This window comes from Pristis pectinata, chromosome 7, assembly GCF_009764475.1.
Source record: "Pristis pectinata isolate sPriPec2 chromosome 7, sPriPec2.1.pri, whole genome shotgun sequence".
Lineage (NCBI taxonomy): Eukaryota > Metazoa > Chordata > Chondrichthyes > Rhinopristiformes > Pristidae > Pristis > Pristis pectinata.
Window position 1 is genome coordinate 19280065 of NC_067411.1, and position 14584 is coordinate 19294648.

The window sequence follows — 14584 nt, forward strand, 5'->3', positions numbered from 1 at the left end:
TCCCTTCTTAATTGAAAAGAAAACTTTTATCTTTAAAGGAAAACTATGAAGGAAGAACTGGGGAATAAGTGAGTGTGGACCAGCTGGCATTAGGAGAACCTACTTTATTACGATCACATTGTAAAGTTGACAACCAAACTATTGTGATTGCACTAAAATATACTTCAGACAAGATTTCACTTACAGCATAGCCTTTAATGAATGTTACATAAAATAGGCTAAATACTTATCAGACCTTCCTTGGTAACTGGGAAGCATTTCATGAGAAGAATCAGAAGGAATCTAAGAGCAGGATGTATAAGGCCAACATCGTCCACAAGTGAAGGTCTAATGTCCTGCTGGTACATAATAGGAGGTTGCACCAAAAGTACAAATCCTCTCCTGTTCCTTCCCAAGATGAATTTCTCAATTAAATGGCTTTTCACCAATCGAGCCATGATGATGTATTCCCCATCGTGTACGAGCTGTATCAGTTTCCATCCTCCACAGTTTGCTGCAGGCACAGAAAGGATAAAATCCTGACAGCTTCAAACGATTCTAACCTGGGGGTTTACATCAGAACTCACTTGCAGAACTGATAGAAACCCAGGCTAACTTTCTTTACCTGGTGATTGTGTATGGTCCATGGAATGGATGAAACAGGCCATATTGATGGACCAGGTGGTGGTGGTAGGTGAGGTGAGAGGGTGAGAGGTTTGATGCAGACATGAAAAGATAGTAGGATGTCATTAGAATGGAGGTGAAACCTGTGTGGAACATAAATACTGGCACAGACATTTGGCTGGGTAGTAGGTTTCCATAGGTTCTTCGCAATTTTATGTCAACCTCCTCACACTCACATCCCCTCACTAGACAATATGCCCTTGTTTCCTTTGTGAGGCTCCCAGAATTCCCTGGGACATTGCCACCCACAGCCAGACAACCAGCTTCCTCGCTCTGCCTCCTGTTTCAACACCAGAATCACTTTGCATCCATCACGGCTCAAATTAAAACAAAATTGCGTGCAACCAGTTTCGGTCTTCCTGGCTTCCAGAGTAAAGAACATCATTAAATCTTTCTACAAAGGTGATTGATTGTGGTCAGTACCACCCTTGGGCCTAATAATGTGCCGTGACTGGTATGTACTCAGATCTTGGGAAATACTTGTGGAATACATATAACAAATTTGCAAATGGTGGGGAACAGCTTTAATAGTGTGGGTAATCATAAGGGACTCTTAAGAATACAGCCATATTACTCAGATTTATTTGAACAGGCTTGCATGTCTCCAGCAGTTCCAAGAAAGAAACTTGCTATTATTTGGTTGTGCTGAAAAGTTGTTGAAGTTTTTTTAACACTTAAGAGAGTTGGTATCATGAACATAGGAACAGGAGCAGGCTGCTTGAATCCTTCAAACTCATTTGAACGATCTATTAGATTGTGACAGATCTGCCAGTCCCAATTAGGCTTTGGTGTCCTTGAAAAATTCAATCTAATCCCAATAGTGAAAATTTTAATTCAACCAATATCCACACCCACCAGATAAAGGGTTCTAGGCCCTAGAGATCATGCAGGAAGAGCTTTATCTGGACTAGATTGTGCTAGCATTTACTTCTGGGTGAAAAGGCAACTGTCAGAAAATTAGCCCAGACATTCTGTGGATGGTTCACTTCAGCGTGGCTGATGTTTTCCCAGTATCAGTCCCACAACAAATGATGCAACAGCTTGTCCAGCATATGTTTCCTCAGTGCTGGCAGAGATTTTGGGGTCAACCTACTACTTTTGTTCACTCAGAAAAAAATTAGAACACCTGGCACAGTTTTCAGAAATGAGATAGCAATTATCCATTTCAACTCGTCTTATCACTGGCATTCCCTTATAGGAAAAGGGGAAGCCCAATATATAGGAGGGGAAACCAGAGCAGTGATAGGTGAACAAAAGAGGGGAGGCGGCGTGGGTTGGTAGACAAAAGCTTTTGTCCACCTATCATTGCTCTGCTTTTCCCTCCTATATATTGAGCTTCCCCTGTTCCTATCTTCAGTCCTGAAGAAGGGTCTGTAGTATGAAACGCCAGGGGTCAGATGACAGTGACAACACTACCGATCCCCATGGTTGGATGATAGCATTGCCTATCAGGTCTGAGGCGACACCACTGTCAATCAAGTGTCTGGCTCTGCCCCACCCATTAAAGAGCACACCTGAGGATTGGCTCATAACCCACCTTTGTTCTTGACCCTGAATCATTGGCTTGTGTCACCTGAGCGGGCTCCACCCCGCTACAGCCCTATAAAAGATGGTACACGTGGGCTCTCTTCCTCTTTTCCGATTGCTGCTGGGGTCGAGACCACAGGTGAGAGGGTGCACTTCTACAGGGGTCTAGGAGCGTCCTGAGTAGATTCCCAGTCACGTAGAGCCATTGTTTGTCCCAATTCAGGGGGTCCAGACAACGCATTTGTTTGTTCCCTGATCATTTGTACTAGTTCGTTGTGTGTGTGTGAGCATGTGTGCACTTCACCCCTGTTGCGACTCCCGCCACGTTTTGTGATCACCCTAGTGCGAGTGTGCGAGGGTGCATTTGTTCCTTCACATTCTGTTCTCACGTCAGTCTTTGTGAATAAAACCCTCCTTTTGAAGTACAAAGACTGTGTGACCAGATACCTTTATCTTTAAGATACCAAAAGAACCTTTCTCATAACAGGGTCCTGACCCAAAACGTTGACCATCTGCTTTTCTCCACAGGTGCTGCCTGGCCTGTTGAGTTCCTCCAGCATCATCATGTTTTTTATCTAGATTCCAGCATCTGCAGTCCTTTGTTTCTCAACTCATCCTATCACTGACATTCCCTTTTTTCTATACAACCTCCCACAACTTCTCTCCTAGTGAAAACTAACACACATATCTCTCTTTCCCAATTCTCGTAAAGGATTGCAGGCATGAAACATTGACTGTATCTTTTTCCACAGACCTGCTGTCTGACCTGCTGGGTTTTTCCAGCATTTCCCGTGTCTGTTGAATATTTAGATAGTGTACATAAATGCATCATCGTGAGATTTAAACATAAAAATGAAAATGTTGATATCGTGGCATTACCAGAGCAGGAGTACTCTGTGTGCATTGATGGCTGAATGGGATACCATGTGAATGGGGATACTGGTAGTAAAGATTCAAATGAAGCTGTAAGGTGGAAGACTGGCCAAGTGAGCAGTGTAAAATAAAATGTAGAGATAACAGAAGCCCTTAGTTTCTATACAATGTCCTAAATGCTTCAGAGACAAAATATAGTTTTCTTGTCACGTATACAGATGTTCTTACCAGATTGCACTCAGCCAGATCCCACAAACAGAAAATAATTGAATATGCTTTTGCTGACTTTGGTTAAGGATCGGAACCTTGGCCACAGCTTCAGGAACAATCTAAATGTTTATCTAGATCACATCAGTGGATGTTTCTTTCTCATCACCCAAGAGATCAGACACACTTTTGGTTAATACGTTGTCTGAAAAACAGTTCTCTGTAGGCAGTTGTTTGAGAACAAAGATGACTTACTTCCACCTCGGTTTTGTAGTTTCTGAGGTGGCAAATGAGGCCAATGAGGGAACTGCAGATTTTTCCACAGATGGGGAGGAGGCGGATGGACAGATTGTAAAGTGGTCCATTTCTGAGTGTGCCCGATGTCAAGACTTGAGGGTCTCAATATCATCCCAAATACTTCTGCTGAACCTCATGGCCCAGATATTTCCAGGAGTCAGCAGGGATATTTTATTTCTTCAATAAGGCTTTGAGGCTGTCTTCCTGTGTCCACCTGATAAACTCTCCGATGACAGAACTCAGAAAAGAGTGTCTATATCACAAAACTTACATTGGGCATGCGAATGATGTGGCCAGCCCAGCAGAGCTGACTGAACATAACTTGAGCCTGTTTCCACAGCCTTGAGATGTCTGCTGTTGGTATTCAAGGTCTCAGAGTGAGTGGGAGGGCAGGAATCACTACTGCCTAACTGACCATAAGTTTTGTGTCAGGTCTGAGATCTTGATCTGCAAATACCCTATTTCTTCGGTCATCCAAAAGCTGTGTTGGCCATTGAAGCCTGTTCTGAATTTCATCATCAATGTCCTCTTTTGCCAAGAGGTGGTTCCTGAGATATGGAACATGGTCCACATTTTCCAGGGTCTCAGCATGAACCTTTTTTATCAGAGGGCTGCATGGTGCAACGGGGGTAGGTTGGGAGAGGAGCTTTGTTCTGTGGACGTTGAGTAGATGCTTTAGCACAAGCATTAATGATGGCTTGGAGTTCAGCATCTGAGTTCTGCTGAACACAAGTGTCATCCAAATACTGCAGCTTGACTACTGAGATGTGGCTGACCTGTGGAGAAGTAATTGAGCTGTAAGTCTAATTATACTCACTCATCTAAGGAAGTTTATTCAACGGAATAAATAATATATAATATTACTTAAATCCATTACTCAACACAAGATATGCCATTGACTAGCGCTTTAGAGGAGGTATTCCACTCGAACAGTGGCCTTCCTTAAATTACAACATTGGGCCAAAATGCAATGGACAAACAGTGTCCATTATTTTTCTCGGGATGTCTCGCCCTGTGAAGACCCAGTATGATATAACCCTGTTGGGGTAGGACCTCCCCACTGATGAGTGAAATGTATGCTTGCCTCCTGCTTTATCATCTGCACACATCCCATGCTTCCATTGACAATTTCTGCCTGTTAGAAAGAACTTCTATAGAGGGACTAGTGAATGGGCAATTGTATTCTGGAATAAACTTCCGAGTAATTTATCAGAATGATGTGAAGATTGACCAAGGAGCCCGTCTATTGCACCAATGGTGCCCAGACTGAATATGTAATATCTCACTGACAAACCACAAGACTGACATGAGTAACATACAATGCTTTATTTAGCAGACGCATTACTGCTTTGCAGGATCCTGGGATGTTTAGGGAGAGTGTGAAAAGGAAGGCTTCTCCCTCTTGTGGTTGACCTGTTTCCTTGTCATTGAGCAGTCTGCTAACCTTATTGAATGTCGCATTGAATTGGAAACAGACAGCTGCATGCCGTGGCAGCAGCTTGCAGGATCAGGTGAAATGCTACCAAGAATGCCTCCCATTTGGTATAGTTGTATTTTACTGCAGTGCTTTTTATATTTCTCTCAAAATATACAGAGACTGGAAATAACGGCTGAATTTAATCTAAAATGGTAAGACAGAAACTGAGGAATAAAACCACAAATTGTGGAAAGACAGCTGAAATAATTTGAGTGTTAACCCTTCCCCAGAACTGAAAGAATTTTCAAAGAAAAGTTGTTTGGAAAGGAGCAGAATGAGGAGTACATAAAGGCATGCACACACAGGAAGATGCTTGAATGCAAGGCAAGAAGTGGTTAAATGATTGAAAAGATGTCCAGGATTGTGGGATGCTTGTTCCTGTTCAGTGAGCTAAATTGGGTTTGTTTTGTTATCTCTCAGCTTTGCATTTGTTTTGTTTTTGCCAGAGATTTTCTCCAGGTCATTGCTCCCTTTCTAATCCACTTCTGAAATAAAAGGAAGCTCACACATTCAATGCCTTCTTCCACTTTTGTCTCTCTGCACACAACCCCCCCCCCCACCCCCCCCCCCCCCCTTCAAGTGTTCCTGGCAACATTACTGCTCCCATGAGAACATCTTAATATTTCGCTAAGTGTTTGAGTTATTTATTCAGGGTAGATTAGCAAAGTCGATTTTACTTTATGTCATTCTTTGGATCCCATTTTGTGCTTTTTATTATCAGCAGCATCTACTGTCAGTGTTATCTGCATTTATTAGAATATATTATAAGTATACAACATGGTTCGTTAAAATTAAGGAAGGAGGGAAAGAGAAAAGTTTTTCATTAGGAAAAGTCGTAAGAAGTAGATAGAAGGGTGACTGTCAGGGGAGAGAAAAGGAAAAAGAAAACGAACAGGCAGATAGTGCAGAGAACCCTGGAGGCTGTTCCCCTCAATAACAGGGTTTCCGCTTTGGAAGCTGTTGAGGGGGATGACCTACAGGGATCAAGCAGCAGTAGCCAGGTCTCTGGCATTGGGACTGGTCCTTCTGCTCAGAAGAAAAGGGTGGAGAAGAGGAGGGCAGTAGTGATAGGGGACTCAATAGTTAGGGAAACAGATAGGAGGTTCTGTGGCAGTGAGCATGAATCCCGGATGGTATGTTGCCTCCCAGGTGCCAGGGTCCGGGATGTCTCTGATCGGGTCCACAGAATTCTTGAGCGGGAGGGAGAACAGCCAGAAGTCGTGGTTCATGCTGGTACCAACGACATAGGTAGGAAGAGGGATGAGGTCCTAAAAAGTGAGTTTAAGGAGCTAGGCAGAAGGCTGAAGAACAGGACCTCAAGGGTAGCAATCTCGGGATTGCTGCCAATGCCACACGATAGTGAAGGTAGGAATAGGAGGAGATGGTAAATAAATGTGTGGCTGAGAAGTTGGTGCAGGAGGGAAGGTTTTAGATTTTTGGATCATTAAGATCTCTTTTGGGGTAGGTGGGACCTGTACAGAGAGGACGGGTTACACCCGAACCCAAGGGGTGCCAATAACCTCACAGCCAGGTTTGCTAAGGTGGTTCGGGAGAGTTTAAACTAGTTTTCAAGGGGGATGGGAACCAGGGGGTAGGTCAGAGGAAGAAGGGGATGGGGAAAAGTCAGATCTAACAAGTAGAGAGGCTTTGAGGAATGAGAAGCAGAGTACAGGGTATAAAAGTATTGGTATTGGTATTGGTTTATTATTGTCACTTGTACCGAGGTACAGTGAAAGCTTGAAGTAGAAAGGTGGATGGGCTAAAGTGCATTTACTTAAATGCAAGAAGCATCAGGAATAAGGGAGATGAACTGAGAGCTTGGATAAGTACATGGGACTACGATATTGTGGCTATTACAGAGACATGGCTGACACCAGGGCAGGAATGGATATTGAATATTCCTGGTTTCCAGTGTTTTAAAAGGGATAGGGAGGGGTGGCAATACTAGTCAGGGACACTATTACAGCTGCAGAATGGGTGGATAATGTAGAAGGATCCTCTCTAGAGTCAATATGGGTGGAAGTTAGGAACAAGAAAGGAGTAGTTACTCTACTGGGAGTATTCTATAGGCTCCCCGGTAGCAACAGGGATGCTGAGGAGCAGATTGGGAGGCAGATTTTAGAAAGATGCAAAAATAACAGGGTTATTATCGTGGGAGACTTCAACTTCCCAAATATTGATTGGCACCTGCTTAGTGCCAAAGGTTTAGACGGGGCAGAGTTTGTTAAGTGTGTTCAGGACGGATTCCTGTCACAGTATGTTGACAGGCCGACGAGGGAATGCCATATTAGATCCAGTTTTAGGTAATGAACCAGGTCAGGTGACAGATCTCTCGGTGGGTGAGCATTTGGGGGACAGCAACCACTGCTCCATAACCTTTAGCATTGTCATGGACAGGGATAGGAGCAAAGAGGACGGGAAGATATTTAATTGGGGAAGGGCAAATTATGAGGCTATAAGGCGAGAACTTGAGAGCGTAAAGTACGATGACATTTTTGAAGGGAGATGTATTTTGGAGATGTGGTCGATGTTCAGGGATCTCTTGCAGGATGTTAGGGATAAATTTGTCCCGGTGAGGCAGAGAAGGAATAGCAGGGTGAAGGAACCATGGGTGACAAGAGAGGTGGAACAACTAGTTAGGAAGAAGAAGGCAGCATACATAAGGTGTAAGCAGCAAGGGTCAGATAGGGCTCGTGAGGAATACAGAGTAGGAAGGAAGGAACTTAAGAAGGGGCTGAGGAGAGCAAGAAGGGGACATGAAAAGGCTTTGGCGAGTAGGGTTAAGGAGAATCCCAAGGCTTTTTTCTTGTACATGAAGAGCAGAAGGATGGCTAGAGTAAAGGTAGGTACGATTAGAGACAAAGGTGGTAAGATGTGCCTGGAAGCTGTGGAAGTGGGTGAGGTTCTCAATGAATACTTCTCTTCAGTATTCACCAAGGAGAGGGGTCTTGATGACGCTGAGGACAGTGTTGGTAAGGGTACTGTTCTAGAGCATGTAGATATCAAGCGAGAGGCTGTGTTGGAGCTGTTAGAAAATATTAGGACAGATAAGTCCCTGGGGCCTGACAGAGTATTCCCCAGCCTGCTGTGTGAGGTGAGGGAGGAGATTGCTGAACCATTGGCTAGGATCTTTGAGTCCTCATTGTCCACGGGAATGGTACCGGATGACTGGAGGGTGGCGAATGTTGCCCCCTTATTCAAAAAAAGTAGTAGGAATAGTCCAGGGAATTACAGACCAGTGAGCCTTACGTCTGTGGTGGGCAAGCTGTTATAAAGGATTCTAAGAGATAGGATCTATGAGCATTTAGAGAAACATGGACTGATTAGGGACAGCCAGCATGGCTTTGTGAAGGGAAGATCTTGCCTCACAAGCCTGATAGGGTTCTTTGAGGAGGTGACCAGGAAGATTGATGAGGGTAGTGCAGTAGATGTGGTCTACATGGATTTTAGTAAGGCATTTGACAAGGTTCCACATGGTAGGCTTCTTCAGAAGGTCAGAGGCCAAGAGATCTGGGGGGCTTGGCCGTGTGGATTCAGAATTGGCTTGCCTGTAGAAAGCAGAGGGTTGTGGTGGAGGGAGTGCATTCGGATTGGAGGGCTGTGACTAGTGGTGTCCCACAGGGATCGGTTCTGGGACCTCTACTTTTATTAATATTTATTAATGATTTAATGAGGGGGTGGAAGGGTGGGTTAGCAAGTTTGCAGACGACACAAAGATTGGTGGTGTTGTGGATTGTGTGGAGTGCTGTTGAAGCTTACAGACGGATATTGATAGGATGTAGAGCTGGGCTGAGAAGTGGCAGATGGAATTCAATCCGGAGAAGTGTGAGGTGGTACACTTTGGAAGAACAAACTCCAAGGCGGAGTACAAGGTGAATGGCAGGATCTTGGGCAGTGTGTAAGAGCAGAGGGATCTGGGGGTTCATATCCACAGATCACTGAAAGTTGCCTCACAGGTGGATAGGGTAGTTAAGAAAGCTTACGGGATGTTAGCATTCATAAATTGTGGGATCGAGTTTAAGAGCAGCGAAGTAATGATGCAGCTTTACAAAACTCTGATTAGACCACACTTAGACTACTGTGTCCAATTCTGGTCGCCTCATTATAGGACGGATGTGGAGCCGTTGGAGAGGGTGCAGAGGAGATTTACCAGGATGCTGCCTGGATTACAGAGTATGGATTATGAGGAGAGATTAAAGGAGCTAGGCCTTTACTCATTGGAGAGAAGGAGGATGATAGGAAACATGATAGAGGTATACAAAATATTAAGAGGAATAGATAGCGTGGACAGCCAGTGCCTCTTTCCCAGGGCACCAATACTCAATACAAGAGGGTATGGCTTTAAGGTAATGGGTGGGAAGTTCAAGGGAGATGTCAGAGGGAGGTTTTTCACCCAGAAAGTGGTTGGTGCATGGAATGCGCTGCCTGGGTTGGTGGTGGAGGCTGATACGTTGGTCAAGTTCAAGAGATTGTTAGATAAGCACATGGAGGAATTTAAAATAGGGGGATATGTGGGAGGAAGGGGTTAGATAGTCTTGGGTGTGGTTAGAAGGTCGACACAACATGGTGGGCCAAAGGGCCTGTATTGTGCTGTATTGTTCTATGGTTTTATGGTTCTAAGCAGGTGTAAACCCATTGAGTCTGTCGTCTCATTCTGTTTGAAGTTTGCCTACATATAAAATTAAATCTGACCCAAACCCAACCTGAGCCCACACACTTAGCATTTTTTCCATACCTGATTTGACTATCACCATAAATATAACAATCTCAAACATGTTAGTCATCTGTCTGAGGAGGAAACATCAAATAAATGCATTTAAAACCTAATTTTCTGTAAATTACTTTCTTACCAAACAAAGCATTCCAACCCAATTTCTGGGCCTCAAGTCCTCAACCCCACTACCCCTTGCTAACAGAATCACAGAAAGGTTACAGCATGGAAGGAGATCATTCAGCCCCTGAGTCCATACTAGCTCTATGTAAGAACAAACCAGCTAGGCCCACTTCCTTTATACTTTCCTTATGGCTTTGCAAATTCTTTCCCTTCAGATATTTATGCAAGTCCCATTTGGAATGTTGCAAATGATTCTGCTCTTATATTCTATACCTTAATGGTGTTCTCCATAAAACATTTTTCTTTATGTCATTTTTGGTTCTTTAGCCAATCATTTTCATTCTTGTTCTTGAACCATATCCATATTCCCTGATTCTCTTGCAGTCCAAAAATCTATTTATTTCAGCCTTGAATGTACTCCGTGACTGAGCACCATGGAACTTTAAGGAGGAGAATTCCAACAATTTACAATCTTTTGAGCAAAGAAATTTAATCTCAGGGCTATATAGGTGGCCTTTCACTTTGAGACAATCTGCTGTGTTTCCAGTTTCCGCACTTGGAGGAAACAACCTCTGCATTTATTCAGTCAATTCTCGGAATCTGATGTTTCTGCTAAATCATTTCACATTCTTCTAAACTTCAGCGAGTAAAGTCAATCTTACTAAATCCTCATAGAATAACTCCCTTGTTCCTGGAACTAGCATAAGGAACTGCTCTGCACTGGATCCAAGGTAAATATATCCTTCTTTGGGCAAAGAAGTACACTAGAATCTCTTATTAGGGACATGATAACAGAGTACTTGGAAAAGTCATAATTTGCTTAGGATCTACATTTTTGATCTGCATTTATGAAAAGGAAATAGTTTTCCAAATCTATTAGAGTCTTTTGAAATTAAATAGTAAGGTAGATAAGAGAGAACCATTGAATGTAGTAAATGAGGATGTTAAAGAAGTATCTAGTGAGCTACCATACATAAGGCTATTATACAAATGTACGAATCATGGGATTGGAGATAATATGTTTTCACAGGGCAAGGATATGTTAATGGGGAGAATAAAAATAAATGGGTCATTTTCAAGTTGGTGGTATGCAATCACTGAGGTAGAGCAAGGATTAGAATTTGGACCTTAGCTACTTACAATCTACTTCTGTGGCTTTTGTAGAAGGATTGAATATCCAGGTTTGTTGACAATATAAAGCCAGTTGAGAAAATAACCTGTAAGAATTGTAAGAAGGGCTGAAAGCTATGAAGGTATACAGATTAAGTAAGTAAGCATGAATGTGGCAGATTGAATATTTTGTGGAGAATTATGAAGTTATTGAGTTTGCTCAGGAAGATGGAGAACAAAGGACATTGTTTGAAAGTTGAGAGACATTGAAGTGCAGGTGTCCAGAGAGATTTTTGTCTCTCTGTTCACAAATCACAAAAAGTTAACACAGTTACATCAAACAATTGAAAGCAAATTATAATTTAATCATTTCCTTTCAAAAGGATGGGAGCATGAAGGTAAAAAGCCTAGAAATTGATGTGTAATCTAAAAGGTATGCCATAAGGTTATTGTGCTGTGCATTTCCATTACATGCCTGCCATTGCAAACTTCCCTGGAAGTCAAGACCCAAGGCATTGGACACTACTGAGCTGCTTTTGCACACTCCAAGCACTGAGGCAGACATTGTTCGCCAATGATTAGCATCTTGTGGGTGGACGAGAGCCTTGTTCTGTTAATGGGGGGAAGAGTGATTGAGGAGTTCAGGAGCTTGGGACAACTGGAGAGTTCAAAGCATCAGGACAACCAGTTTGTGGGATTAGAGGGATTGGGACTTGGGCCAATAAGGGCTAGTATTGTGGAGGGGTTAGGGTTTGGAAAGCAAGGAAGTGTTGAGACTTATGTAAATGGAGTCCCATTCAGACTTGCATTATTACTACCTAGTTGGTCCATTGCCTGTCAAAAATTGCTGCTCAGAACAACCTTATAGGGATGTTGCATGGGTATTGAGATGATTGATTACATTTGACATGGAAATCATATCAAAAGCATAAAGGTGAATGGCAATGGGAAGTGCCTAGTCAAATATCCAGAATGGCATAGTGCAACCCACAAGTGGTCAAAGTTATCTTCTGCTTCTACAAAAAAATCAATCATTTTTAAAAAAAAGCTCTGCACACCCAAATTTCTAGCCCAACTGGTCTTGCTGCAGGTACATAGGAATTTGCCAAAAACATATCCAGAGGACTATGTACTGTACAGTTCTGGTCTGCTGAAGGAAGAATGACCCAGAACTTCAAAGCAGAAGGTTATCTATCTCAGGACTCATGCTTCACTGCGTGGCCTGTGTCATCTGCAGGTCACACTTGTGTGGTGGAAAATGGCACCAGACATGTCTTGCATTCAGCTGAAGCCCAGTGCATTTGTCAGGTCGAATTTGTGCATTAGCACATCAGATTCATTTGGACCGAGAAGAAAAACTGTAGACTGTTCAATTTATGCAGTAAGTCCGCAATTTTCTTTCATGAAGATATTTCATCAAAATACAATTGTCCAATATGCACAACCATGACACCAGAACTTCCAGATTATAAAATTTTCAAAGGCCTCAAGAAGGTAGACATTGGGAGGATGATTGCCCTGACTGGGGTATCCTAAAGGACTGATATCTTACCTTGAGACTGGAACCAGAGCAGTTCCAGTCTCAAGGTAAAATATCAGCCCTTTAGGATTAACATAAGACGTTTCTTCACTGAAAATGTTGTGGATCTTTGAAATTCTTTATCCAGAAAAACTGTGGATGGTTGGTCACTGGTATATGCAAGATAAGTTGAGAGATTTTTGGATTTTGAGAGATATAGGCTTAGTATAAAAATGCACATTTGAGGTAAAAGTCTAACTAAATGATAGAGCATGATTGAGGGTTCAAGTAGCCTAATCCTAGCCTTGGTTCTTATGTTCTTGTAATTGGATCTAACTGGGTTAATTGCTACTGGTGGTAATTTAGAGAGCTAACTTGCTTAAATGACTGTCTTTATACCTCTATAATATCTGTATCCTTTCAATGTGTTGACATTCTGTAAGGTCTATAATAGTAATTTATTACTAGGTTATGATAAAGAATAGCATCAGTTTTAAATTAATTGTTAATATGAAATAGAAATATATAATTCAGACTATTATCACTAATTTGTGTCATTATGCATGTTTTCACAGTTCTTGCATTTCCAGCTATTCTTCAAATAATTATATTTAGTCATTGGTTCTACATTAGGGGAATTATAATTTACCATGCTAAAAACAATTGCCATTAAAAATTAGTCATAATTGTTTCTTGGCTACAAGTTTTCTAAATTTATAGCTAGATGTGTTTCTTTAAAGGGATTTAATCTGACCAATACTAAAAGTAAGGTACCTAATGTCTGTTTGTGGTTTTCTTGCAGTTGTTGTGTTGGAATTTGTCACTGAGGGATTAGAGGTTGCAGTGTTAGAGGTAGGTTACGTCAACTCTTTTTAATATTTTATTTTATTGTTTTGGCATACTTTATCTGAGCCTGGCTATACAGTTGGGCTTAGCATACTCCCAGGATAAGTCTACCACGAATAGTGCAGATGGATGAGAAATTATTCGGGATTCAGATACCACAGACTGCAGAAAATGCAGCAGGTTCTTGCTCAGAGGAATCTCCCAGCCACAGAAGGTATAGAGCATGCAGAACACAGGACATTTCCTCACTTATTGTCTCCTTCCCACTGAACATTCCCAAGCCTGAGATGAATGCACTGAACTGCCACTCAGAGTGGCAGATGTGTGCCCTGCATGGGGATCTAGTCATGAACAACAAACAGAACACTGGAAGAACTCAGTGGGCCAAGCAGCATCCATGGAGGCAAGAAGTGTAAGTTGATGATTCAGGTCGAGACCCTGCATCAGGACTGAGAGGGAAGGGGAAAGATTGCTGGTATATAGCAGTACGAGGGGGGTGGGTGGAATGGAGGCTGGTGGGTGATGGGTGGAACCAGATGGGGAGGAGATGATGGTAGGTGGAACCCCACCTGGAGATTTGTTATACAACATAACCCAAGTCAAAATTCATTGCATCATATAGCATTGTGCACTTAAAAATAGTCAAGGAGGTTGGTCAAAAAAAATGCTGCTGGATACCAGTTAACCTTTCGGCTCGATGAAAATTAAACACTTGGTGATGACAATTCTCTTCTCGCTCTTCAAATGGAGAGAAGTGATAGGATTCATCTCCAAATTGAAGAGTAGTACATATATTGTATGAAAATATGTTAGCATTTGGAGGCAATTTAGCAATTCTGTTTTCAGATCCAAGGCTAAATTGATCCACCTCAGAATAATCCAGGGGTTTATTGACATTCCATGAAATATATTTCAGTGTTCAACTACAAATATGATAGTATGCCTGGTAGTGAAAAATATGGATACATGCTTTTAAATAAGAGTGCAAGAAAGACCACTTCTACATAATTAATGCATTTGGTGCTTACACTGCATGTGAATTTGTCATTGCTCATGCAATATGCATCCAAACCTCTTTGTATATGCATAGACATACTGGACCATAGAATACACAACATAGAAATATATCATTCAGAATAGTGAATCCATGTAGTGTTTGTGTTCCATTCAAATTGCCTCCCATTATATCATTTATTTATATCTGGATAATCAGCTGTTCCCTTCTCCATTA

At 42.2% G+C, this 14584-nt stretch overlaps 1 protein-coding gene across 6 annotated transcripts in view; it reads left to right on the forward strand.

Annotated features, from left to right (window-relative positions):
- LOC127572647 (cadherin-related family member 2-like) overlaps positions 1–14584 on the forward strand; it is a 92973-nt gene that overhangs the window by 49993 nt on the left and 28396 nt on the right. For all 6 annotated transcript variants that reach the window (XM_052020127.1, XM_052020129.1, XM_052020131.1 and 3 more), the window contains one exon: positions 13310–13359. In XM_052020127.1, coding sequence (XP_051876087.1) covers positions 13310–13359 — 50 coding nt within the window. The remainder of the gene's footprint in view (positions 1–13309; positions 13360–14584) is intronic.